The 25,051-nt window shown below is 40.7% G+C and overlaps 2 protein-coding genes across 3 annotated transcripts in view; both read left to right on the top strand.

Annotated features, from left to right (window-relative positions):
- Positions 1-458: 458 nt before the first annotated feature.
- Positions 459-6,841, top strand: slitrk3a (SLIT and NTRK-like family, member 3a). 2 transcript variants are annotated; one of them, XM_049725460.2, is made up of 4 exons: positions 459-903; positions 994-1,042; positions 1,464-1,550; positions 3,024-6,841. In XM_049725460.2, exon 4 carries the CDS (start codon positions 3,082-3,084, stop codon positions 5,788-5,790), a length of 2,709 nt encoding a protein of 902 aa, XP_049581417.1. In that variant the 5' UTR covers positions 459-903; positions 994-1,042; positions 1,464-1,550; positions 3,024-3,081; the 3' UTR covers positions 5,791-6,841. The 2 variants fall into 2 exon arrangements, with proteins under 2 accessions (XP_049581417.1, XP_049581415.1); XM_049725458.2 differs by having other exon boundaries at positions 459-1,042.
- Positions 6,842-20,520: 13,679 nt separating this feature from the next.
- Positions 20,521-25,051, top strand: part of si (sucrase-isomaltase) — a 43,432-nt gene continuing 38,901 nt past the window's right edge. Inside the window, exons 1-4 of the mRNA XM_049725374.1 lie at positions 20,521-20,630; positions 22,925-23,048; positions 23,572-23,657; positions 24,140-24,260. Coding sequence (XP_049581331.1) covers positions 22,925-23,048; positions 23,572-23,657; positions 24,140-24,260 — 331 coding nt within the window. The 5' untranslated portion in view covers positions 20,521-20,630. The remainder of the gene's footprint in view (positions 20,631-22,924; positions 23,049-23,571; positions 23,658-24,139; positions 24,261-25,051) is intronic.

The raw sequence follows: 25,051 nt of genomic DNA, 5'->3' as shown, positions 1-25,051 counted from the left end.
TTGGCTCCCGTTGGTGCTGCTGCTACTGCTGCCAAAGAACGGACGCGTGTTGCCCGCTGCAGGCGAGACGCGGGAAGGCAAGCAGATCGAGAAAGGAGGGGGGGGAGCACAGAGTGTGAATACGCCTCTCCCTTCTTGCTTTAAATAGTCGTGATCACCTGCTGTCGTCATCACAGAGGAGTTGGGCGATTTTAGATGGAATGCCAAACTACTTAATATCTATTCTCAGTAGTAAAATAAACAGAACAATGTATTTTTTTACTTCAAATGACATACACAGGTCTGCCAGTCTCACTCACACCTATATCACATTATCTTTAGTTCTTTGGCGTGTTGCACGAAAACATCTTCTCACCCAAGATTCCAAATGGTTTCCATCATTCTTTCCCCCTCCTTCTCCTCTTCCTCCTCCTCTCTTTCACTCCCTATCTCTCTTCTCTGCGTCTCTCACCCTTTCCCTCCCTCCACCTCTCCGACTCGCTCAGTCCCTCCTCATCACTCCTGTGACGCACGACAGCAGGCATTTTTTGGACGCGTGGAAAAGAAAGCGAGGCAGCTTGCGGGGGGCAAATGAAACTAAATAAAGGCAGCCGAGCAATCCGTCTACATTCCTGCTGCGTATTGCTCCAACCGTAACGAGGGCACGGTCCTGATGAGAGTATTGTCACCCGGCTGCGCAGTCGTCGAGCGCGCTCACCCGGGAGGCGGCGGCGGCGGAGGAGGAGGAGGAAGAGGCAGGACGGGCTGGACTTGAGGACTTGCATTTTAAGCACACACAGGAGAGTGGGAAGAAGAAGGGGAGAGAGTCAGAGTCACCGGAGAGCGAGGGAGAGATTTCACATTCCTCTCACGTCTTCATCTCTCCTCTTCCTCCTCTCCTTTAGCCTCAGCCACGGGGAGAGGGTAAGGAGATAGAAAGCGGGAGATGGGGAAGAAAGAGAGCGAAAACTAACAATCAAAGTATTGTTCCCCCGTTTTTTCTTTTTGTTTTAGTACTGCTAGTATATCCCCCAATGCTTCCCAGCTGCAGCACAAACCTAAGGTGAGTTGGCTGACTGTATGCTGTAAATGGGTATGCAGTTGTCTTTGTAACGTATGCATCTGTGTTAACTTTAACATGATGGTGGAATAGTCGTGTTCTTTTCAGCACGTCAGCCACGGCCAAATGTTGCTGCATTATGCTTGGCATCTCTTTCCACGAGCGCGATGCTCTCTGCTAGATTGAACTCAGTGCTTTCAGTTAAAGAGAAGATTTGGCAGGGCTAATGCAAATACCTTTTGTTGCGTTCTAATATAAAGTATTTAGCATTTTCAACTGAAGTGCGTTTGACTTTGAATCAATGCCACATTCTCTTCTACTCCAAGTCGATCCCTACTCTGCATTCCATATCTGCTCCGTCTATTTGCTCTCCAACGCTTTTTTCACCTCCACTTCTGGTTCTGTTTTTTTTTCTCCCCCGCAGCCCGGCATCGGACAGTGTGCAGGACGTTGCGGGCCACAACAGAACACGCCGCAGGAGGATGAAGAAGTGGCAATCCCTCTAAACTAAGTATGTATACCAATTCCACTTCATTGAAATGATTTCAAATTAACAAATAAATAAATTGTATTTTATTTAATAAACATACAAATATTAAAAAATGGATGGAAATCGAGGAATCACAAGATATCACACAATAATGATATCGAATGACTTTTAATTTGTTATTTTTGGGGGCCTTTTCCAAGGAATACATCCTAACAATTTTCTCTTCATTTGCTGCTTTCACTGGAGGTTCCCCTCTTTTGCCTTTATTCGTTTTTCAGTCTTTCTTTTTGCTCTTTAAATCAGAACCGCGGACAGCGGATTTGTTCCGCCAAAGACTTCATTGGATTTCAGCACCTACGGTTGAACGGACAGTTCCCGGAGTCGGTGTGTGCGTCATTGAATGGAACATTACTTCTGTGCTGAACTTTGATTTTTAAACCAGTTACTAAGACGACAAATTAAAATAATATTAATAATTGTTTTATTTTGGATAATGTTCAAATTATCAGTATGTTACTTTTAACCCCAAATCATTTTGTTTCCTCAAACATGAGTCGTCTTGAAAATGTAGCTGAAATCCTACTCAGACTTCTCACCTAAACGCAAATGCCGTCAGTGAGGGCAGATAAAAACCGCGCGCATGTGTGCGTGTATGTGTGTGCGCGTGTGTTGGTGTGCGGCATTATTTGCATTTTTAACAACCAATAAAAGGTTGTATTTTAACCTCTAAAATAATGTTAATTTTGCATTCATTTTTTAGTGTGATCATCCATGTTGAAACCATTTTATTTTTCTATTATATTTTCTATTTTGTAGTTTGTTTCCAGTTTTGTCTTAATTTTAATCCTACATTTTGTATTTTTTTAATTCTATTTGTTAGATTAGTTTTATTTTTCTTATTTAATTAATACGCCTCTATGCATGTCTCATATATACTCATGGACAGTCATACTATATCTGGGATTTATTCCAAAAATGCTGAATATTTAAGTTCGTTCAGCACTCTCGGTCTGCAGTGTATCTTTCACTGCTCTCATTACTTAAGAAGGTGACTGAGTCTCCTGTTATGTAATAAATACACCAGGGGGACGGTGTCTCCTCTTGCTGCTAACCTCACCCACCTGCTGTTGCCATTGTTTATTCATAGCGATAAGCATCTCTGAGGTGATTTATTACAACCTTAGCAGCATATCTGCTGTATTATAAATGGACCTGGGTCTGCTCGGTGATGCTAACGCTATGGGAGATTTGTTTCTCTCGCATGGATATCGCATCCCCGTTCCAAGTCTACTCAGCTCACTTTGTTTGAAGTACCCGTGGCAACATATCAAGAAGTCTCCTGTGTTATTGCAAGTGCTTTTCCATTTCATCATGACAAATGCGCACCTATTCTTGCCACGTCCCACACCTCGAACTTTATTTTTTCAGATTTGTGTGTGTTTGTGTATTACTTTCTACCCCCCTTTTCATTCTCCCTCATTCTCTCTGTTGCAGTGCTGTGAAGTGGCTCTCTTTCTGGAGTCCAGACTTCACCCATCCGGTGTCAGCGAGGATGCTGTGGGTTACCTTGCTGAGCACCATAGCCTTAGGATGGACCACCCCGATCCCATTACTGGAGGACTCGGAGGAGATCGATGAGCCGTGCTTCGAGCCCTGCTACTGCGAGGTCAAAGAGGGCATCTTCCACGTGCACTGTGACAGCAAAGGATTTACAAATGTGAGCCAGATTGCTCAGATATGGAGCCGGCCATTCAAACTCAACCTGCAGAGAAACTCTATGAGGAAGCTCTACTTTAACAGCTTTCTCCATCTAAACAACGCCATATCCATAAATCTCGGTAATAACGCCTTGCAAGATATCCACGCTGGAGCATTCAACGGCTTGGGAATACTCAAACGGCTTTTCTTGCACGAGAACAAACTTGAAATTTTCCGGAATGACACATTCCTCGGACTGGAAAGTTTAGAGTATCTCCAAGCAGACTACAATGTTATCAAAAGGATTGAAAGTGGTGCATTCAGGCACCTACACAAATTGAGAGTACTTATACTAAATGACAATCTGATTCCACTGCTCCCCAATTATCTCTTCCGGTCTGTTTCGCTAACACATTTGGACCTTAGGGGGAACAGACTAAAGACGTTGCCCTATAAAGGGACGTTGGAGTACGTTGGGCGGAGCTTGATGGAAATTCAGCTGGAGGAGAATCCTTGGAACTGTGTGTGTGAGATTGTCCAGCTAAAGACTTGGCTGGAGAGAATTCCTTATACTGCTCTGGTAGGCGAAATAACATGCGAGTACCCGTTCCATTTACATGGAAAAGACCTACGGGAAATCAAGCGCAATGAGCTGTGCCCTTTGCTCTCCGATTCTGAGATTGAGGCCAAACTGGGAATTCCACGCATCCCATTCAACAATGACAACACGTGGCCTACCAAACCATCCTCCATGCTCTCCTCCTTTCACAACACCGCATCCTCTGCAATAAAGCCCACAAAACGACCTCGTCCCACCAAGAACCCCCCAACACCGCGTAGTATTTACCCAGGCATCAACCAGCCCCCCATTGCCGGCTATCAGACAAGACCTCCAATCCCGATAATTTGTCCCGCCGGATGTATTTGCAACCTTCACATCACTGACTTGGGCCTAACAGTGAACTGTAAGGAGAAAGGCTTTCACAACATCTCTGACCTTTTGCCGAGGCCGCTCAATGCCAAGAAATTATATCTCAGCGGGAACCTAATACAGAAAATTTACCGCTCTGATTTCTGGAACTTCTCGAGTTTGGATTTATTGCATTTAGGCAACAACCGGATATCTTATGTGCAGGAGGGCGCTTTCATCAACCTGCCAAACTTAAAAAGCTTATACCTGAATGGCAATGACATCGAAAAGCTCACACCCGGGATGTTTCGAGGACTCCAAATGCTGAGCCTACTCTACTTTGAGTATAATGTTATACGAGAGATACAACCAAACGCCTTTTCCCTGATGCCCAACCTGCAGCTGGTTTTTCTCAATGACAACTTGCTGCGCTCCCTCCCCGATGACGTCTTCGCTGGCACCAACCTCGCTCGCCTCAACCTCCGCAACAATTATTTCCTTTCCCTGCCTGTGCGTGGAGTCCTGGAGCACCTGACCTCTATTGTCCAAGTTGACCTTCATCAGAACCCCTGGGAGTGCTCCTGTGATATCATCCCTCTCAAACAATGGGTGGAAAAGCTCTCCTCTGTCATTGTGGTTGGAGATGTCATCTGCAAGACGCCAGAGTTTGCCTTTGGGAAGGATTTGCGTTCATTAGAGGTTGAAGTACTTTGTCCTGAACTTAAATATTCCTCAGGCTCCTTACCCGCTCAGCCTGGTGGGGATGACCTCACCACCAGGAGTACTGGAATGGGGGAGGCAGCTGGAAGAGATGCAGTTCCGCTGTCCGTCCTCATCCTCAGCCTCCTCATCCTCTTCATCTCTGCTGTGTTTGTAGCAGCCGGGCTGTTTGCCTTTGTTCTTCGTCGGAGGAAGAAGCTGCCCTTCAGGAAGCGTTCTGAGGTGGATCTGACAGGGATCCAGATGCAATGCAGGATTTTTGAGGATGCGCCAAGGCAGAGCAGCGCCGGCAACTCGAGTACACTGGAGAAGCCAACCCCCAGCTTGCACACACACACTCATCCCAGTCACTCACATTCCCATGGCCATGTTTATGATTACATCCCACATCCTGTGACTCAGATGTGTAACAACCCCATCTATAAGCCCCGAGAGGGGGAGATAGCAGCACCGTCAGATGAAGACAGAGGGCAGTTTTCAGCCAAGAAAGACAATGGCAGCAGCAGTAGCAGCAACAACTATCGAACCTTGTTAGAGAAAGAAAGAGAGTGGAGCCTGGCTATTTCCAACTCTCAACTCAACACCATCGTCGGCGTCAACCACACCACAGCCGACTTTGCAGGACTTCATGAGAACGGTGGACTCTGCCCCACGGTCATTGACAGTCAAAGGCCCACGCCTACCGTCGGTTTCGTGGACTGCCTTTACGGGACCGCTTCCAAAATCAAGGACATGCACGTGGCACATGCACACCCACCTGGCATGCAGTACCCAGATTTGCAACAGGACGCTCGGCTGAAGGAGACTTTGCTTTTCACGGCGGGGAAAGGCTGCTACCCCGAACCGTCCCAAAGCGATTACCTGGAGTTAAGGGCCAAACTCCAAACCAAGCCGGATTACCTCGAAGTGTTGGAAAAATCGTATCGGTTTTAACATTTGTAGCTCAGAGGAGAAAGGCCTGACATGATCACTTTGTTATCCTTAAAACACAACCACCCAAAACCAATATTAGAAGAAAGTCAATCTGAACAAGGCAGCATGATATGAAATAAAACATATTACAGTGCCGCCTAAATCTTTACGGAGAAGAGGTTGTTCTCAGATGTTTCAATCAAGTGCCTTTTTTTTCAGAGTAGCCAGCAATGTCAGCATCTGTTATTTTTATAATATAAATATATCTACTTGCTGAGAGGAGTGCATTAAAGGACTAAGAGAGGCACTAGGGAATAAAAAAAATATACACCACAATCCTGAAATCCTTTGTTTATGGAATTCCCTTGACACACGGGAGCAGGACGTCTCCCTGAATTGAAGGGTTATTCTCTGCTTCTTTTACCCCTCACTAGGATGTACAAAGACCCGGAGGCCATGCACATTAAGGCTATGGGAAATCAGTGGAAGATGGATAAAACAAATATGAATACGAACTGCAATTTGCTGCATGCACTCGCTGCAGTGCAGGAAGTGAGGGGTGTGGGGTAGCGTTGAGGCGGTTGCAATTCATCACATTGTGAAGAAAGATACCGCAACGTATTAACAGTTCAGTGTTCTATTTAATTTTTATATCTTATGACTATGGTTGTTCCCATTAATTAGGACTTCTGTCTCTATCAGGGTGCTTCTCATAAAGGATGCGCCAATGAGGCACGGATGGTAAAACATTTGTGAATATTATTATCAGACGACGCTCAAGTTTTTCTGGATATTTCCATGCACTTTGTTAAACCTCCACCCTCCACACAATTGCCTCTGGATCCTGCCCCCCCCCCCCCCCTGCCTTGTCCTCGCCCCATCATCACCCACTAACAGCTTTGTAGGAGGCACTTTTAATGTTTTCTCTCTCACACAAAGATTTGAAGAAAAATGTGCATATATTTATTCTGTAATTTCAGTGAAGACTTTAATTGTAAAGGTAATGTTAAATCAATGTACAGTGATTATGCGTCTGGTATAGCCTTCTTAATAAAAAGAAACTTCAAACAGATGTCAGGAGACGTTGAGATGCGTTGGGGAATACTGGTCTGTGTTATTGTTCACGAGCCATGTCTGTGGTGAAAGTAGAATCTTAAACTAGATTTGGGTTCAGGAGAATTCAGTAAAAATGTATTTGAACTGGATGGTTTTCTAGCAAAACGGCAGTCAATGCACAATCTGTAAAAAAATATTACTGAGTCACCTTTGCTTTTCTTCTTGTTTACTTTGGCCTGAGGTACTGAAGGAAAAAAAATGTTTCATATTTTTGAGGTTGGTTGATCACATTTATTTCAGTACTACACTGGTCTTTCTACGTGTTTAATTTTCTTGGGGGAAAAGCAAAATTATGCCTAAACTAAACTAAATATACGTATGTGTGGCAATTGGCAGTGTTCAGTTTTCAGTTATGTAACCTGTCAAAGAATGAGTGAGCTAGAGTGTTAAGAAGCTATCTATCTATCAATCTATATGTAATTGCGCTAATGCCCCAAAACTAGCAGTGTTATTTTAGTCCACTGGAGGACAACACAAAAATGATTTGCCTCCGAGAGTAGATTCAGAATTACGAATTCTATTTGCTTTCTTGGTATTTTAGTACATAATAAATTTAAACAAAAAAAAAGAAAAACTGCTCGTTATATTGTCTATTCAAAATGTTCCGGTAAGGTCAAAATTGGCAGACTAAACAAGTTTCGTCTATTATGTTTGTGTCGGAATGCTGCCAAATGTAATGAAAATGTCTATCAGGCTAAAATCAAAGAAAAACACTTGCTGTTGACTAAAACAATTTTGGAGTACATGCTCTAAAATTTGGGAACGATATTTGACTAATATTTTGATTCTTCCTTGCAGAAATGAGTTGTTTTGCAAAGGAAACATAACAATTTTTGTGACTTCGCTCCACAATAAAATAATATTATTTTACATAATATGTTACATAAAAAGGAACCTCAAGCAAAATTTTCCCTTGGGCTTGTCTACAATATCAAGCTTGTATAATGCCGTTAGTATCAAACATTTCAATTTCACCGAGAAAGCAACTGTTTAATGCTGTTTATGATCTTTTCCAGGGACACACCCAAAGCCAAGCAGCCTCGCCTTTCCCGTGAATATCAGTCAGCAATTTTACTCTGCACTCACTTTGATTAAAACCATCATCATGCATCAGTTAACCCCAACCTTCAATGTCAGCCGCCCCCATGAATAAATAAATAAATAAATAAATATGAATTGGGGCTCATTGAGGGTGAGGAAGTTGCTAGGTTCTATACATCTTAACAAGCTTCCATTCTCAACCACATGACCGCAACTCTCACTATTACGTTTCACAATCTGCTGTTTTGGCCCACTGCACCATACTGAGTCGTTTTATATAAATCCTCTTGTTATCCTGCACTAATATCTCCAAGGGATTTCATACTTTGCTGGAATATTGCATAACAGCAACCAGAGGGATTCATTTAAGACTGCCTGGTAGGTTCTCCTGTGTAAAATGTAAACAATGACATGCATACATTTTATATGTTTGAAGTGTTCCCTGTGCTGTCAGACATGATTGAATTTTGCAGGGGAGTTAACCTTGTCTTTGGATATTTCTCGTAGGGTTTATTTATGTGTTGACATCACTTCATAAACAGCAAAAGTGTTTGTGCACGTGTGTGAGCATGTGATACTTGCTCCATTTCTGTTGATCGGCTTGCTGGTTTCTATCAAACACGTTAACTTTAGGATTCCCAATATAGTACACAGGAAATTAAGTTGGAGTATAAAAAAATAAAAAGCCGTGACATTAATCTTTTTTTTTGGACTGCCACTTTTGTTAAAATATTGAAATGTGTTTCCAGGCGTGCCCTCGTTGATGCGTGCCCTTGTTGATGTTTAGTTTGATGGTGCAGTCTTGTAATTTCAACTGTTGTCATTTATAGTTAAGTTGAAGCCTTATTTTGTGTGTGCACATTTGCATGGTGCATGTACGTACATCTGTTGCTAGTGGTCTTCTCTTTTTATCCTAAAACTGTTGCTCCTTTTGTCTGCTTTGTCTTTCCTGTTTTCAATCATTTAGAGATTAAATGTAATATTTTCTGTTTTTCTCCCGTGGCAGTGGACTCCGTTTTTAGTCCCTGTGCATAAAGTCTGTTTGGCGTTGATGCTGTTCACCCTGATGTGACGCATTTGGATACATTTTGAACTACATAGAGAAAGTGGCTGACACAGACTCGTCCTCCTACATTCAACAATGTCGTGAAAGTGGTGATCTTCTGCTTTTTTGTCAATGAGAAAAGTGGTCATCATCCGAATTACTAAGTAAAGGAAAAGTCCAAAGCAGAGCTTTCGTGTCATGCAGGCAGTGTAAAAAAGCAGTGACTTCAGGGGAAAAAAATCTTTACATTGCAGCGCATTGCATGTGTGTTGGTTGGTGAGATATGTGATATGCTGTTGGGTAAACAGGGAATTATCTCCAGTTTGCTGAAGAAGCCAAGCTGTCTGAACGTAATGCTGAAGTTGCACTTTAGTGCAGGTGGTGCATACAAATGTGCCAAATCCTCATTTATGTATGTGTGTGTGTGCGTGTGCGTGTGTGTTAGTGTGTGTTGCCTCTATGTACTGTAGTATGTGTCTCATTGGGTGTATTGATATTTTAATAGATTGTTTAATCTATGGTATAAGTTTAATTTGTATCACAATTAAATTTTGTAGGTTTGGGGAGGAAATGGGGCAAATTTGTCTCTTGAGTTGTGATGACGTTTTGATGTCTTTTGGGTTCCATAGTATTAAAAGACCCGCGATCCCCGTGGGGACAAAGCGGTACAGAAAATGGTTGGCTGGATGGATGGATGGTATTAAAAGAAAAATTTGTAGTCTTCTTTCGGTTGGGACCTGATTGTTGTGTTGCTCAACCTTTGTGGCGCACAGAATTGGAACATCTATAGGACTATGCATTTCTAGATTGTCAATGCATCACTGCTATGAACAGAATTGTGGTAATATTGTCCCTTCAATCACTTCTGCTGGAAATACTCAACCAAAATCAAAATGAAGAGACAAGTCAGTCCTTAAAAAATGAAAACATAAGTCAGCAGTGCCTGAAGTCCAGTACGTACTGACCTGCTATGTTGGAGCAGAGAAAGAGAGAATTTTGTTTGAGCTATAAAGTGGTTTTGTTTGCCAAATGATTTGAGTTACTTGAGACTTTGGCACTTTTGAGTTTTTGCACAAAAAAAACTGTTGAATTTGTACAGCAAGCAGTTTGCTTCAGTCTTGAGTGTGTAAGGACACAAAGTGAAACGTTTTCACTATTTCAGAAAACAAGGAGGGGATTTTTTAGGAGACTTAAATATGTGGCATAAGTTCCCTCACTTTAGTGGTGAACAACCCATATACGTAAGTCTTTGTTCCACAGTTGAAGGCCTACTTTCCATTTCAGAATGACCTGTTTTGAATTTCTTACTGCAGCATATTTTTAATTGGCATATTTTTTCATGCAGTTATTACAAATGAGGTGACACTTGACAACAAATATGGTTTTACATTTTTTTTTCAATTCATTTTTTTTCCCATTATTCACATGGAAGGGGATTTTTCAACCCTTAATTATTTTTATTCTATTTTTGTTTATTGTTCCACTGTACAAATCGCCAGACTGGACTAGTTTAAATTTTGATCGATGTATAAATGGATAAATGGCACGTCAGCAGCACGTCGGATGACGGCTCTGAAGAAGACTGGAGTATCAGACGAAACTGTCAGCAGGTAACAACTTCAATTTTTATTGTCTGAACAAAAGAATCTGTTTATATAACAATATGTGTGTGTTTCCTAAAATGAGTATTGTGTTAAAAGGCTTTACACATTGTTGTGCGCTGGCAAATAAGGCAATTGTGAATTCTTGTCAACAATATGAATTGATAGACATAAATAGATGGATTATCAGTCAACCGTGTGAATGGTATGGATTGAGAGTTAAAAAACATGCACAAATAGGGTATATCTAGTTTGTGTTGTATTTTGTTTCAAATTTTGTTGATGTGGCTAATGTGCATTGAATTTTTAGGAATATATTAACTTTACACAAGAACATCCAGTGTAAAATGTTGCGGGATGAGGGAAGCTGAATCTTGTGAACGTGTTCTTCCTCTTACCATTTTCATTGACAACAACTCATATACAAAAATTAAGTATGTCAGCTTCACTGGAGCCTCCAATTTGCCATATGGGTGACTGCAACATGTTTCACTGCATAACCCATGCAACTGGCTGGCAATCGTTCCATGGTGTACACCTACTGTCAGCTGGGATCGGGCCGGGTTCCCCTTGACCCTTCATAGGGTAATAAGCGCTAAAGAATAATGGATACATCTAATGAAGCAGAGCAGAGGTGATAAATGAAAACTGGTGAGCAAAGAAAGCGGAGGTCAAAAGGATGCAGTGTGATCAATACAAACAAGTTGGAAACACACACTGATGCTGTAAACACAGAGTACAATATACTGAACAAAAGCCTAGGCTACTCATACAAGAACTAAATTATGCATGTTAGAAGCGAGGTCAGCATTGAAGCAAACATCAAATTTATCAGGTCAATTGGGTTCAAATAGCACATTGTACCCTGCTCATGTATAATGCATTTAGGGTATACTGTGTATAATAATGCACATGTGAGCATGCACTCAAACATTCCTCATTGGAGGAAATGCATGGAGTACTTTTAACATTTTCCTTTTTCAATAAATGTGTTGTTTGAACTATGACAGAATGCTGCACAAAATCCAACATAAAACACATTATTATTATCCATCCATCCATTTTATGAACCTCTATCCTCACAGGGGTCGCAGATGTGCTGGAGCCTATGGGTGGTCTTTGGGTGGTAGGCGGGATACACACTGAACCGGTCATCAGCCAATTGCATGGCACACAGACAAACAACCACCCACACTCACAATATCACACCTACGGACAATTTGGAGTGGTCAATCAGAAGAAGCTGGAATCAAAGCCTGCACCTCTGAATTGTGTGCATGAATATAATATAATATAATATAATATAATATAATATAATATAATATAATATAATATAATACAACATTGTGTGCGTGCGTGCGTGTTTGTGTGTGTGTTTGTGTGTGTATATATATTTTGCTGGTCCAGCAACTGCAGCAGAGAGGGAGAGATTTGTGGAGATTTTTGCCTAATGATTGTGAATCACTTGCATCATTAGTATTAGCTCAACAATACAAGCGTTGGTTTAATTAAGGCCTGACTGCTTTTAGAAGATCAGCACACAACCACCCAACACTTGCATGCATCCCCCAACTCACATGCCTCTTCATATAGATACTGGCGTTGTTAGTCATAAGAAGCTCGAGGGATTTAAAAATGACTTGTAAGCGGTAATATTAGTATTGAAAGCACCCATGCAAAACACCTGTTTCAACACTGCCCGATTGAGTGGATGAGGCCAGTGCTGTGATAGATTGACCTCATGTAAAATGAACTTGGTGCATCGTTACCATGGTAATAAAGTGTTGCTTGGCATTTCCCGATTTTCTCAAGGTATGAGTCATACATTTACATCCGGGCCCAGACCTTGTGCGACAAGCTTTAACGCTAGAACTACCGAGCCGTCATTTTGATGGTTTCATAACTGAGTTTTCATAATTGTGTACCTTTCATTGCCATGGTGAAATTATTTGGTACGAAACAATATAAAAAATAGTTATACTCCTTTAACTATGGCACACTCGTCAATTTGACGACTCCACTCTGTATCCTTCAGATGCTATGCTGGGGCGGTGCCACCGGCTTTCCATGGCAACCAGCGGCTGTATTAACAAACACTGCTGGTCACCATGATCCATCCATCAATCCATTCTCGTGCCTGCTTGTACAGACTACACTGTGTTATTTTCTCTCTTAACCCGTTTGTTTATTTTTGCCGTTAAGTCTCTGGTGCCTTATGAAGTTGTGAGCAATAGTGTTCCCTCCGACTATTCGTGATGTTCTGGGTATTCAATTTGATTGGCGTGCAAAATATTAGTCCAAATATGTCTATTCATATGCATGTGCTTGAAGGAATTCTGTTGTCAGGCACAGAGGGCAGCACCAGATCTCAAATATGTATGAGTGGTGAGGAGAACCCTTAGGGAAACAGAACTAGACAGAGAGGAACACAGCCCCCTGCTGTGTGTGTGTTTGAGAGAGAACACATGATGGGGAGACAGTTGGATTGAGATGAAAAAAAAACCCAGAAAGACAGGGCACACACACACATTCACGCATACACACAACCTCTACAGCTATGAGCTGCTGTCACTCTTCTGTCTACTATCTCCTCATCCCCGCTGGTCTTCTCCCCTCTTGCACTTTCCATCCTGCAAGGCAATGCGAAGTAAAGGTGTGATAAGATTCGATGGAGGGGTGAGGAGACACACCATAATCAAGTGAAGTAATGGACAAGAAGAAGTCAAGCACTGTATAGCTATATAGCATGCTCCACTGATTCACCTGAGTAAATGTTTAGTCTTGTTCGTGTGGAGTTTGGATTCCATTTTGGCTGTGCAGTGATAGGAGGAACTGGGCAGGTGGATGAGAAGAAGGTAATGTAAACCTCAAATAGCTTTGCTCGCCTATTAAAGCAAACATGGGTGATATGTTTGAGCCACTCGAAGCAATGTCAGGGTGATTTATCAAAAATTTAATTGGTCATTACTCCAAATTATTTTCACATTAATAAAACACGTTACACAGCATTCACAAGGAAAAATTCCCGCTTCATTTAATTGGCAAACACTTTACCATCAGAGAACCAACTCGGGGTGCAGGCCCCTTGAGATTCAAAAATGGAATTCTATAAAAAGCTTGCTCGAAATAAAGTGCATTCTTTGTTTTAGCGCTTGTCATCTTACCCTAATTGGCACACTTTATGTCCTCAAACAGTGGCCCTCAATCTCAGTGATGCAGAGCCTCTTAAACAGATAAACGTCGCACTTTACATGGACGCCTAATATTTTTACTCAAGATAATAGCAGGTGATGCCATAGGAAGGTGTTGGTAATTGTTGAGGTTATGGCCAAATTAACACAGTGGCACTGCTGATGTTTTAATGTAATTATTTCAGACCTATTAGTACCAATGCAATTGATGTCATTCTACCCAATGTTGTGAATGAGGTCCGGTGTCACAACTTTAGCCAGGAACGTTGTCCCGGTGCTGTTCTGAACTAACCTGGGGTGGGTGTCATCTCTTTCTGACTGGAGTCTCTCAATCAGTCTTTTCTTTCTCTCCTTCACCTTACAACCTTATCTTCCTCCCCATCCCTTGGAGCAGCAGTAGCAGCACTTGATGGATTGTTCAGGTCAGCAGGGTTGACAGGCCAAGTGATGTAAGAGACAAACCAAGCGAAAGACATGGCCAGTTCGTGGACTTGGAGGGCTATTCTCGTCTTCTGCTCCATGCATCTCCCGTATATCCACCTTTTCCTCACACCACCGTGATCCTTTAGTTCTTCGTGCTTGCCCTGGTCATCTAAACATCTATCTGTCCAGGTTGAGTGTTGGTTGTCTTTATCACACCCCGTAACAAGGGAACAGAGTACCGTTAAAACGTATTCATCTCGTTCTCGTTCTCGAATTATTTTTCTTTTTTTAAATTTGCCCGATTGAATGTAAAGCCCATCACACTAAGTAAAGGCAACAAAAATATCAAGTTTAGTTTAGTTTTAATTAACTTCATATTTTAAATGACATAAATGGTATTTAAACCTCCTTATGAGGAAAAGGTAATGCCCCCCGCAGCTAATCACATTTTTGGAAAGGTGTTCCATTTCACTGACCACATCCAAGCACGTCCAAGCGCAGTTACCTCAAGGCGTCTTCAAACAAAGAATTACTTAAATATAACTCGTCTGACAGCCTGTCCGACAAATGACCTCAAAAACCTGAAAAAGAAATTCCATAATCCAAAGAATTCAAATAACTGATCAGAAAAAAAGTAATTGAAATCGACCAAGCTAAAAATGATCACAAAGGCAATTCTTAAGGTTAATTGTTGTCTTTTTAGTGTATGAATATAGTAGCTTGAAAAGGATTTGGAAATCATTATATTTGGAACACAAGGTTCCATTTTAATTGGAATTGGGCTTTGTAATACTTTTATGAACAGCCCATTTACATTGTGAAATACAACCTATTTGACATCATACTCACTTGTTTAAATGCAAGGCACATCACCTAATCACATTATGCTGCCTTACTTTTAAGGAATATACCTTTTAATATAATCCTAAAGCATTCCACTTTGAACAATTAACCCATTGACACACAATCTCATGCATGAGATGTACATTAAGTGGAAATTTGACTGTAGGCCTACACACAAAGGTTACCTGATAGTCCATCCTCGACGCAGTGTTCCTGCGATGAGTCAAAGCAGGAGCAGAAAATTACAAGTAGCTAGAGGATACTTTTGTTTTGATCTTAAACTATATGGATCTCTTTAACTTCACTAAGCATTTTAATTGACTACCCAATGTTACTTCAAATTTCAAATGCCTTAATTATTTTATTGTTTTCATGCATTGCATACCTCAACTGATGGCAACACTTAAAACTTTCTGCTAGTATTTGTCAATGCATCGGTATCAATAATTGCACCAATTTGTTTCTGCACGGATGCTATGCAAACTAAGAATATTTTGTAAATCTGCGGTCCATCTATTATGTCCTCATTGATTCCAACTCAAGCTAAAAAATATATATATTTGATATTGATACTTTAGCTCCTTCTGTTACAATTTTTACCAATTGCCTTAAGCCTTACCACAAGTCGTACTCATTTTGAATACAAGATTTTCAGCGCAGCATGTCAGCCACTTTTAAAAAGTGTATTGCAGCCACTTTTGTGAAGCTCATTACAGCAGGGCTGTGCCCAGGGAGCTCATACAGGCACAGTGGCACTAATTTTGCATGGAAATAGGCCAGTTCTAATAGAATATAGTATGTATATGTACAATGCCCTATAAGTTGGTGTGAGCAGATTGTATTGCGCAATTTAACATCATTTAAAGAGGTATCTCCTGCTTTCTGATGTGTTTGTGAGGTGGATATCAACATATCGACCTATGTTTGGAATTGTAGACCTGTTCAAGACCTGTTCAAGATCTGAGCTTTCCCTAACTCTTTTTGTACTTTTTATTTATACAAGGGCAGTAGTGACGTTGGACCGGAATTTTGATGAAGTGTGTGCGTCCGTTTCCCTTTAGAGCGTGTACGTGTGTGTGTGTGTACACGTATTTATAACACAAGGACAGTGATGCGGGGAAGAGCTGCATATTGATTAACTGAAGTCTAAGAGAAGGCCTTTGTGTTGGTAGGCTCGGCCACAGTCTAACAACAAGCCATTCACCCCATATAACACAGACACACACACATGCACAAAACTCCATTGGATACATCGAACGTGTCAAAAAAAAGAGAACATTTTCATCTGTTTCTGCAATGTTTAACTTGTTATTTTTGCATCCAGACTTAGATTGTAACAGAAATACACTTTCACTCAAGGACATAATTCCTCAAATGTATTGTGAAGACCATTAGGTGAAGGAAGAAAGATAGAAATGAAAAAATGAAATGAAAGTAGAATCAAGTGAGAGAGCAGCATTTGATAGCCAGTTAAAACATCAAGACAGTGTGTACACACAGAATGTGTATCTCATGGTGAAGGTTGTTGAAAGAGAGGGTAAACGCAATGTGCACGTTAATTTACTTTTTGTTTTTTGTGTAGGAGGTAAAATGAGATGAAGGGAAAAGGGAGGAGAAAGGTGATGAAGATGAGGAGTCCCTTTAAGTCATTTTTAATGAAAAGGTGAAGCATACAACAGCAGTGTATCTGCAAGATATAGGAAATTAGGAAATATATTTAAGAGAGAGAGACAGAGAGAGAGACAGATTAAGAGACACACAGAAATAAACTAGAGAAAGAGAGGGGTGTGAGAGAGAGAGAGAGAGAGAGAGAGAGAGAGAGAGAGAGAGAGAGAGAGAGAGAGAGACGGCTGCTGCCAGAGTGAGAATGAGAGAGCAAAAGGGGAATTGCAGTCTTTCACAAAGATAAGTATACACACTGTTTCCTTTCTACCCTTGAAAAACTCAGCGAGGTAGCATGCACAGACACAGGCGCCTGCATGCACACTCACATAACGAACACAATTCTACTGCATGTGAGCTCTTGGCACCTGACAAAAGTTCAGCAGCTCAGAGTTACCATGGCAACGAGGAAATTCCTTGTTGCTACCGGCATAGCATCCGCTCACACAATATGATGAGAGCAAGAGGAATAAACTTACCATCAGGCATTTAATGCTAAATAGATTATGGAATACTAAATTGATCCCAAAACAAAGCATCATGTTTGTGGAGAACATTGTATTCATCTCTCTCACACCCGTGTTTGCTTCTGACGTTCTATAACTCAAATGAATACAAGAGCACAATTCACAAGGTCACTGCCCAGTTATATATATTCACATCTTTGCTTATATAGTAACGCTCTCTTTAGTATTAATGAGTGTTTATTACAGTATTTGAGAATGGACATAACTCAGATAATGAAGTGAACTACAGGGCTACAAACACTACTGTCTAAGCACTGTTGATTCATTCACAACAATACTCTAATTCCAACATGGAGAAGAACAATGTGTTGTCACGCTTCATGGTATGGTGTAACTCATCCAGGCAGTACTAAGCTCTCCTATTTTAGAATACTGTTAATAAACCTCAGCTCAGCATTCAACACCAACAGCTGTTCCACAAACTGGACCAACTGAGACGCAACATTTTATTGTACAAGTGGTTGCTGAAGATCTAACGGACAGTACAGGTTGGCATCAAAAGCATCAAGCGCCATCTTCTAGAACACAGAATACCCCAAGGATATGTGTTGAGGCCCCTTCTCTTCACACTGCTGACTCATGACTACACATCAACGCACAGCTCCAACACTTTCATCAGGTTTAAGGATAACATGATTGTGTTGGGTCTCATCAACAACTGAAATGAGATATGCTACAAGACTGAGGAGGCCATGTGGTGCACAGAAAACAATCTTGACCAACCTTGACCTGTACCTTTTCATCTGTGTGCTTGTTAACTGCTTTTTTCTTCTGCACTCGAATCAATGAAAATTGGACTTTAAATGGATACATAAATAGGTGTTTAATCTTTCTTTAACATGCGGATCAAGTACTTTGACATTGCTTTTTGACAAAACCAACACACACACACACACACACACACACACACACACACACACACACACACACACCACACACATTTTATCACAGTCAGCCCTAAACTACGGCTGACTGTGTTGGCAGCTCTCAACGTTGAGTGCTTACTTTTAACAAGACAGGATCGATACAGGGGACTGAATAGCCAATTTCAGTTTGTTCTATTGAAATCGGCGCGGTGCTACAATCCAGAGGGAGAGCACCTCAAATTGGCACTGGCAGAGTGGAATTGGATTTGTAAAAAGAGAAGCTCTGATGAGTGAGCAGAATGATCAGTGAAGGATTAGGAAAATGCCGCTATTCAAGAGGTACTAATGTTCTTGTTGTACACACATAAGCATTGTACATATATTTAGACACCATTGGAAGAGTATTTCAGTCACTTGCACTGTCTTTTTTACTACTTGCATAGACCGAGCGGGTACAATAGTAGATGATTGTGAAGCCTCTTTTTTGTTTTCTAAAATCACAACATAGGCATCATGGTGTTGGTTAACACAGAAAAATATTTCCACTAGTGATGGGAAAATGAAGCTTCAAATTTGCTTCATGAGCCAGTTGTATTTTTGACAACTCTAGATGGCACTGTTGGTTTTAAGAAAGATGTTTAAAAAATGGTGAGTGTGCTTTTAGAGGTAGTGTCATGAAGCTTCTGGGATAGACTCCAACACGTCCACGACCTCTGTGGGGACAAGCGGTACAGAAGATGGATGGATGGATGGATGGATGGATGGATGGATGGATGGATGGATGGATGGATGGATGGATGGATGGATGGATGGATGGATGGATGGATGGATGGATGGATGGATGGATGGATGGATGGATGGATGGATGGATGGATGGATGGATGGATGGATGGTCTTACGAAACCATGGACAAAAACAAATCTCAACTGCCTAAACATATACAATGCAAAGAAGGGAGATAAATATTTTGTATATTTGTAGCGAGCATACTAAATCTTTGCGTCTTTGTGTAACAACAGTGTCAGTCATCTGTTTTTTCCTGCACAAAGATAGAAGCCAGGAAACAAAGGCGGTGTAGAGAAGAACAAAACTACTCTATGGGGACTGGGAGTTCATTAAAAAAAAGCTAACAAATCCCTGTGCACTTATTTCAATTAAAAGCACACCTTAATGTATAAAACAGTTGGCATCCAAAATGCTTCACTGTTGGGCAAAGCTCAACTCAAGGTCAGGAAGATATTTGATAAGTGTTATATTTTTGCATAAGCAGTCAGAGCTTAAATTTAGACTGCATCAGAGTGAGAGCCACTTTTAATATGCCTATCCTCGTGCGGTTCAGTAAATAATATTAGAAACACTTCTGCCTTCTGAAGTGTCTGCTCAGTATCAGTAGAGTCATTGTAACACATGAAATGAATATAAAATGCAGAGAGGTCCAGCAAATAGAATAGATCAAAATGGCAAAACATTTTCACAATGTTCAACGAGAACTCATTTCCAAACACGTGCAACTGTCAAAATCTTTTAAACAACAGTCTAATGTAAGTAAAACCTGAGCTCAAAATCGATCAATAAGCCACAAGGTCGTCTGCAAACTCATTTGTTGAAGTTTGTCTCCCTTTCATTATCAAGTATAAAACACAAAACTAACCAAGACCTGCGTGTCAAGGTTTGATTCAATTTTCTGGCAAGACCCATCTAGGCAAAGAGATGACGCTCAACTCTTCTCTGGACTGTATTTACATTTCAGTTTTTTTTTCCAGATTTTGTTTTATTTTTTTATTTTCACTGTAATCGTCACATCTACTGTATAGCAGAATACAAATCATTGCCTGTATAGAATGGTTGTCTGATGTTTACTGACCTCACAGTGTCACGTACAACCGTGGTTGTATGAAAGCTGGGACATTTTTTGTTGTGATTCTGTTGAGATATTGACTCGATTGGGTATTTTGAGAGAAATAAAAATATATGAAATTAATGATTGAAATGAATAATTAAATGCGTCACTTACAATAATCACTGAGAAATAGAAACACTGAAAGGTAATCAACATCATGATGTAGATGGTTCAAACAAAATTCAGTCATGGATGATTCACATGGAAACATTTTTTTAGATACATTGAATTTTTTATGGGTGTTTCATTTTGCAAAGGATTTGTTGGTGTTCTGCTACTCGTGTGGTTGTAAGAATTGTGTGTAGTATTTTGACAAAATGGTCCCTGATTTCAAAATTGTCTTCAAATTTTGTTAATATATTTATGATAAACAATCATTGTGGCTATGTCATTCATTGGGTCTTTCATCTTATCCTGGTACATTATTCTACTGAACAAGTCCTGCATCGTCATCCCGAAATAGCACGGTGTTAAACGAGTGGGGTGTGAGTGCGTGTGCATATCTGTGTGTGTGTGCGAGTGTGCACGTGTGTGTGTGTGTGTGTGTTTGGGCCCTAAAAGTTCATGTGTATTATAAGGTGCTATCTGTCTTCGGCTCAAGCACTTCAAAGAGAACTTTGCCCAGGACACACTGGAGAGAGCCAAGGTAAGACAACAGCTAAAGCAGTTCTACTTCTTTAAAACAAGGAATTAATCATTTATACTTAATCTACATTATCAGTTTGTACAACAAATGAACTGTGTTCATTATAGTCAGACTGCTAAATGATTCACAGCAAACAACAAAGTGCTCGTGGGAGTCGTTTTAGGTGCAACCGCAAAATGAATAATACAACTGCACTTCCAAACCTGTTGCAGCTGCAGAAATTCACATTTCATTATGCAGCCTATTATGGACAGCTCTCTTGCCTTGTATAGTAACAATTTGTTTGAAGTTTACAAAAATGATTACTCTTCAATCACAGAGACCACAAATACTGCATCTTCGGACTATACATCACTTCAGAGTATAAGTCGTACCAGTCAAAAAATGCACCATGAAGAAGAACAAAAAAACAACAACATGTCACCCCAGAGTATAAGTGGCTTTTTGAGGGAAATTTGTTTTACAAAAAACTAGACCAAGAAGAGTAGAGCTCGGACTCGCCCCCCAAAATCAATGCTACCTTACCGTGGGGTGCGTTTGGATAATTAGCCCCAAGCGCACACTGCTTCACTCCGACATTTTGTAAACCAAATAGTAAATCCTTGATGTGGCGGATGCCGCATTCCAGCAGCTGCAGCAGTGCTGTGTCATACATGAGTTGCCATTACTGCAGTCTTTATTTACTAATTCTTCTGCATCCATTTCTTCTTCTACTTTCTTTTATTGTTTGTTATTCTTTAATATGTTTGTCCCCAACAAACAGTCTCCAGCAAAATACTTAGCCTTGTGATTGGCCTCACTGTTTCAATACTTTTGGAGGAGAGTGCATGTAAACCAAAATTCTGGGTGGAGGCTGTTCATTCTTCTACCGTGAGGTCATGGGAAGTTGATCTAAGGAAGTATAGTTTACACCAGTGATTGTCATCTGGTGGGTCATGGACAGGAAGTAAAAAATTGCAGGGGGCTCCTTGGGTTATAGAGGTACAGACATAGGACATTTCATTGTTACAGATGTCAATGTTAAGAATATCGTTTGCATTGATTGTTGACATTTTAAGGTACTAAATAAGGTTGTCTGAAAGGCATTTTGAATATGTAGCCTGAGCAACTGTAGTTAAAATATGATACACATTCTTTTTTAAAGTTTATTTTTGACCAGTGCGTTTTCTGACTCGTTCTTCACGTGTATTAAAGCTGGTGTCTTAGCTACAACTGGAAAATTTGGGCCCCTGTGAGACAACGGCAGAGAAACAATGCTTTAAAACACATTCATTTGTGTTTTGCAATATTTTCTTGTCTCTTCGTTAAATTGAATGTTTTCAGGCCCTTTTCATTGTTTTCATGTGCATATGACTCAGAATCACACAGGGCCATGGGCACATTTGTCTCTTTCTTTGCCCTCGCTTGATCTTCACAGCACATTAAACAGCATGCCAATAAATGTCTAATTCACCCAAACAGACACAAACCCAGACGAGCAGCTTGACATTCAACTTGTTTCTGTCTTCGAAGCTTAATGGTGTGACATGATGAATGTCTTTGAAATGACTTGCTCATACCTGTCTGGAGATTTTGCAACTCTATGTGGATGTTTGATTATTACAGGAAACAGAAAATAGATTTAACATTTTCAGGAGCATTTCTATTGACGGTATAGTAACTATAGTTGTTCACACAACCTGAAAGCCCCGCCTCACCTTACTGGTGACATCACGTTACAGCCACCGTCGCTCGAGCGCACGGTTGTGAAAGTGAAAGCAAACATGGTGAAGATGCACGGTGGACTTTTTGTTTTTGAAAATATGGGACATCCGCCGCAAGCGTGTACGTTTACGTGGCTATTACTTTGCAGACTGTAACTTAAAAGCATTTGTTTGAGTCTGCAAGCAAAATGCAAGTAAAGCATTGTCTTGGACCAATTAGTGGCCTCCATAATAAAAACGTCACGTTTTGGAACCGGGCTACATTTTTTTTTTTTTTTTTTTTTTTTTTTGAACCACAAAGGAGAAGGTACCAATAAAGGCGAGTAGGGTAGAATAGAGCAGGGTAAATTTGTCTGGAAACGTGGCTGGTATGGCTTTGTTAAAGGTTGCTGATTGTTCCGAAGGTAAATGTGCACACATCCTATGTGTATGTCAGTTGTGTGAATGTTGATGATTTGTTTTAGTGTGTGTGCTGCTCGTGGGCCTCATTAAGCGTGAAATTATATCTGACCTTTGAGACCTTGCCTTTAGAATCATGGTGCCATTAATTGGTTGTTGACCTTTGAATGCCTTTGGTTTTGTGTCTTTTAGATGGGGAGAAAGCGGTTCTCGGGTTTGGAGGTGATGTTAATGGTCATTTTTGCATTGATGTTGGCAATAGCCATTGCTCTATTGGTTCTTTTTGTTACGGGCGTACCTGGGATCATCAAGGATGGTGAGTGAATCTACATGTGCATGGAAATCCAATCAGTTCAATTTTATGGGCCACAATATTGGGTACACTGATTAAAATATGCCACAGCTGTATTTGAGTAAAGTCAACTAAATCATACTAACTACTGACCTTTTTTTATGCAGCTAATAAGGTAACCAAAATATTAGAATCATCTCTTAGCATGGTGCAGTACAACTCAACACTACTGCTCAATACCACTAGGGAATCTTATTTGATTGAACAAGTGCTCTGTGTATTGTGGGATGTGAGTATTACAATTCATAAACATTTGGAATAATATGCACTGCATTAGATTACCAAATGTGATTAATCATTCAAATGTTTATTGGTAGAATAGATAATTAGATCAAATACTGAACAAAGAAGCTTTGACTGATTAAACTTTGCTAATTATGTTTTTATAGTTGACTATTGAATAAAGCACAGAATACGGTCATCCCGTTTAGTATTTACAACTGTTATTTATGTGTTTGTCATGAGGAAATATCATATCTTTTGGCAGAGACAACAGAGGTGTTTGTTCCACAGTGCCCAAATATTGCGCTTGCAGAAAGGGTAGACTGTTTCCCTGACGCTGGAGCCTCCAAGGTAGGTGTGTCAAGTCAATGTGTGAGGGTTTACATATTTATAGACTTTGGACTCCTTTACATACTTTAGTGCCTTCATGGTTCTCTTTGATATTTCGACAGCCATTGCAGCTAATCAAGATTATTACATATCTACTAAGTTACAATGATTATGTGAATACAAACATTACTTGTGTCAGTAACAACATTCATATGTTGGAGTTTTAAGGGGGTAATCCGATTTACTCTGTGTTGATTTATGTTTGGTTTCATATAAATGTTCAATGTACAATAGTCCTATTAAAATTATTATCATAGTAATGTGCTGTTTGGGCCTTGTCACCTTGTTAAAGGCCATCTGTGTGATTTAGTTCACTATGCACCATCTCTTTATTTGGATCAATTATACGTATATTGTTGCAATAATACCAAGGCCAGGTTACCGTCTGTATAAAATTTCAGAAAAGAAAAAAATAAACACCTAACTTTATGTGGCTCTCACAGAGAAGATGCCAGGAGCGTGGATGTTGTTGGCAGCCTCTAGATGAGCGAAACGTACCTTGGTGCTTCTTTTCCACCAACCATGGATACATTGTTGAATCAGTAGAGCAACCGGATCCTTATGGTAAATATATAATTTCTTAACCTCTAAATTATGAAGGGTGAGGGGTGAAAATCTACCGTATTTTCCGGAGTACAAGTCGCACCAACCATAAAATGCATAATTAAGAAGAAAAAAAAAAATATATATATAAGTCGCACTGGAGTTTGTCGTATTTTGGGGGAGAATTTATTTGATTAAATCCAACACCAAGAACAGACATGTCATCTTGAAAGGCAATTTAAAATAAAAATAGAATAGAGGCAACAACAGGCTGAATAATTGCACCGTATGTTAACGTTACATGATACATAAACAACGAACTGAGAACCGCCTGATGTAACATATTAAGAGTTATTCAGATAACTATAGCATAAATACCATCCAACAAGAACAGACTATCCGTGTCACTCCAAATCCAATGAAATCTTCATTCTCTACCGGTGGGACATGCCCGGAACACCTCCCCAGGGAGGCGCCCAGGAGGCATCCTGATGAGATGCCCGAGCCACCTCATCTGGCTCCTCTCAACGTGGAGGAGTAGCGACTCTACTCCGAGTCTCTCCCGGATGACCGAGCTTCTCACCCTATCTCTAAGGGAGAGCCCGGACATCCTGCGGAGAAAACTCATTTTGGCCGCTTGTATCCGGGATCTCGTTCTTTCGGTCACGACCCATAGCTCGTGACCATAGGTGAGGGTAGGAGCGTAAATCGACCGGTAAATTGAGAGCTTTGCCTTTTGGCTCAGCTCTCTCTTTACCACGACGGACCGGTACAGAGTCCGCATTACTGCCGACGCTGCACCGATCCGCCTG

Source organism: Syngnathus scovelli, chromosome 7, assembly GCF_024217435.2.
Source record: "Syngnathus scovelli strain Florida chromosome 7, RoL_Ssco_1.2, whole genome shotgun sequence".
Lineage (NCBI taxonomy): Eukaryota > Metazoa > Chordata > Actinopteri > Syngnathiformes > Syngnathidae > Syngnathus > Syngnathus scovelli.
This window is presented reverse-complemented; position numbering and strand designations above follow the sequence as displayed.

What these genes read in the sequence shown, in the direction of transcription:
- slitrk3a (XM_049725460.2), top strand. Translation starts at nt 3,082, where the DNA reads ATGCTGTGGGTTACCTTGCTGAGCACCATAGCCTTAGGATGGACCACC.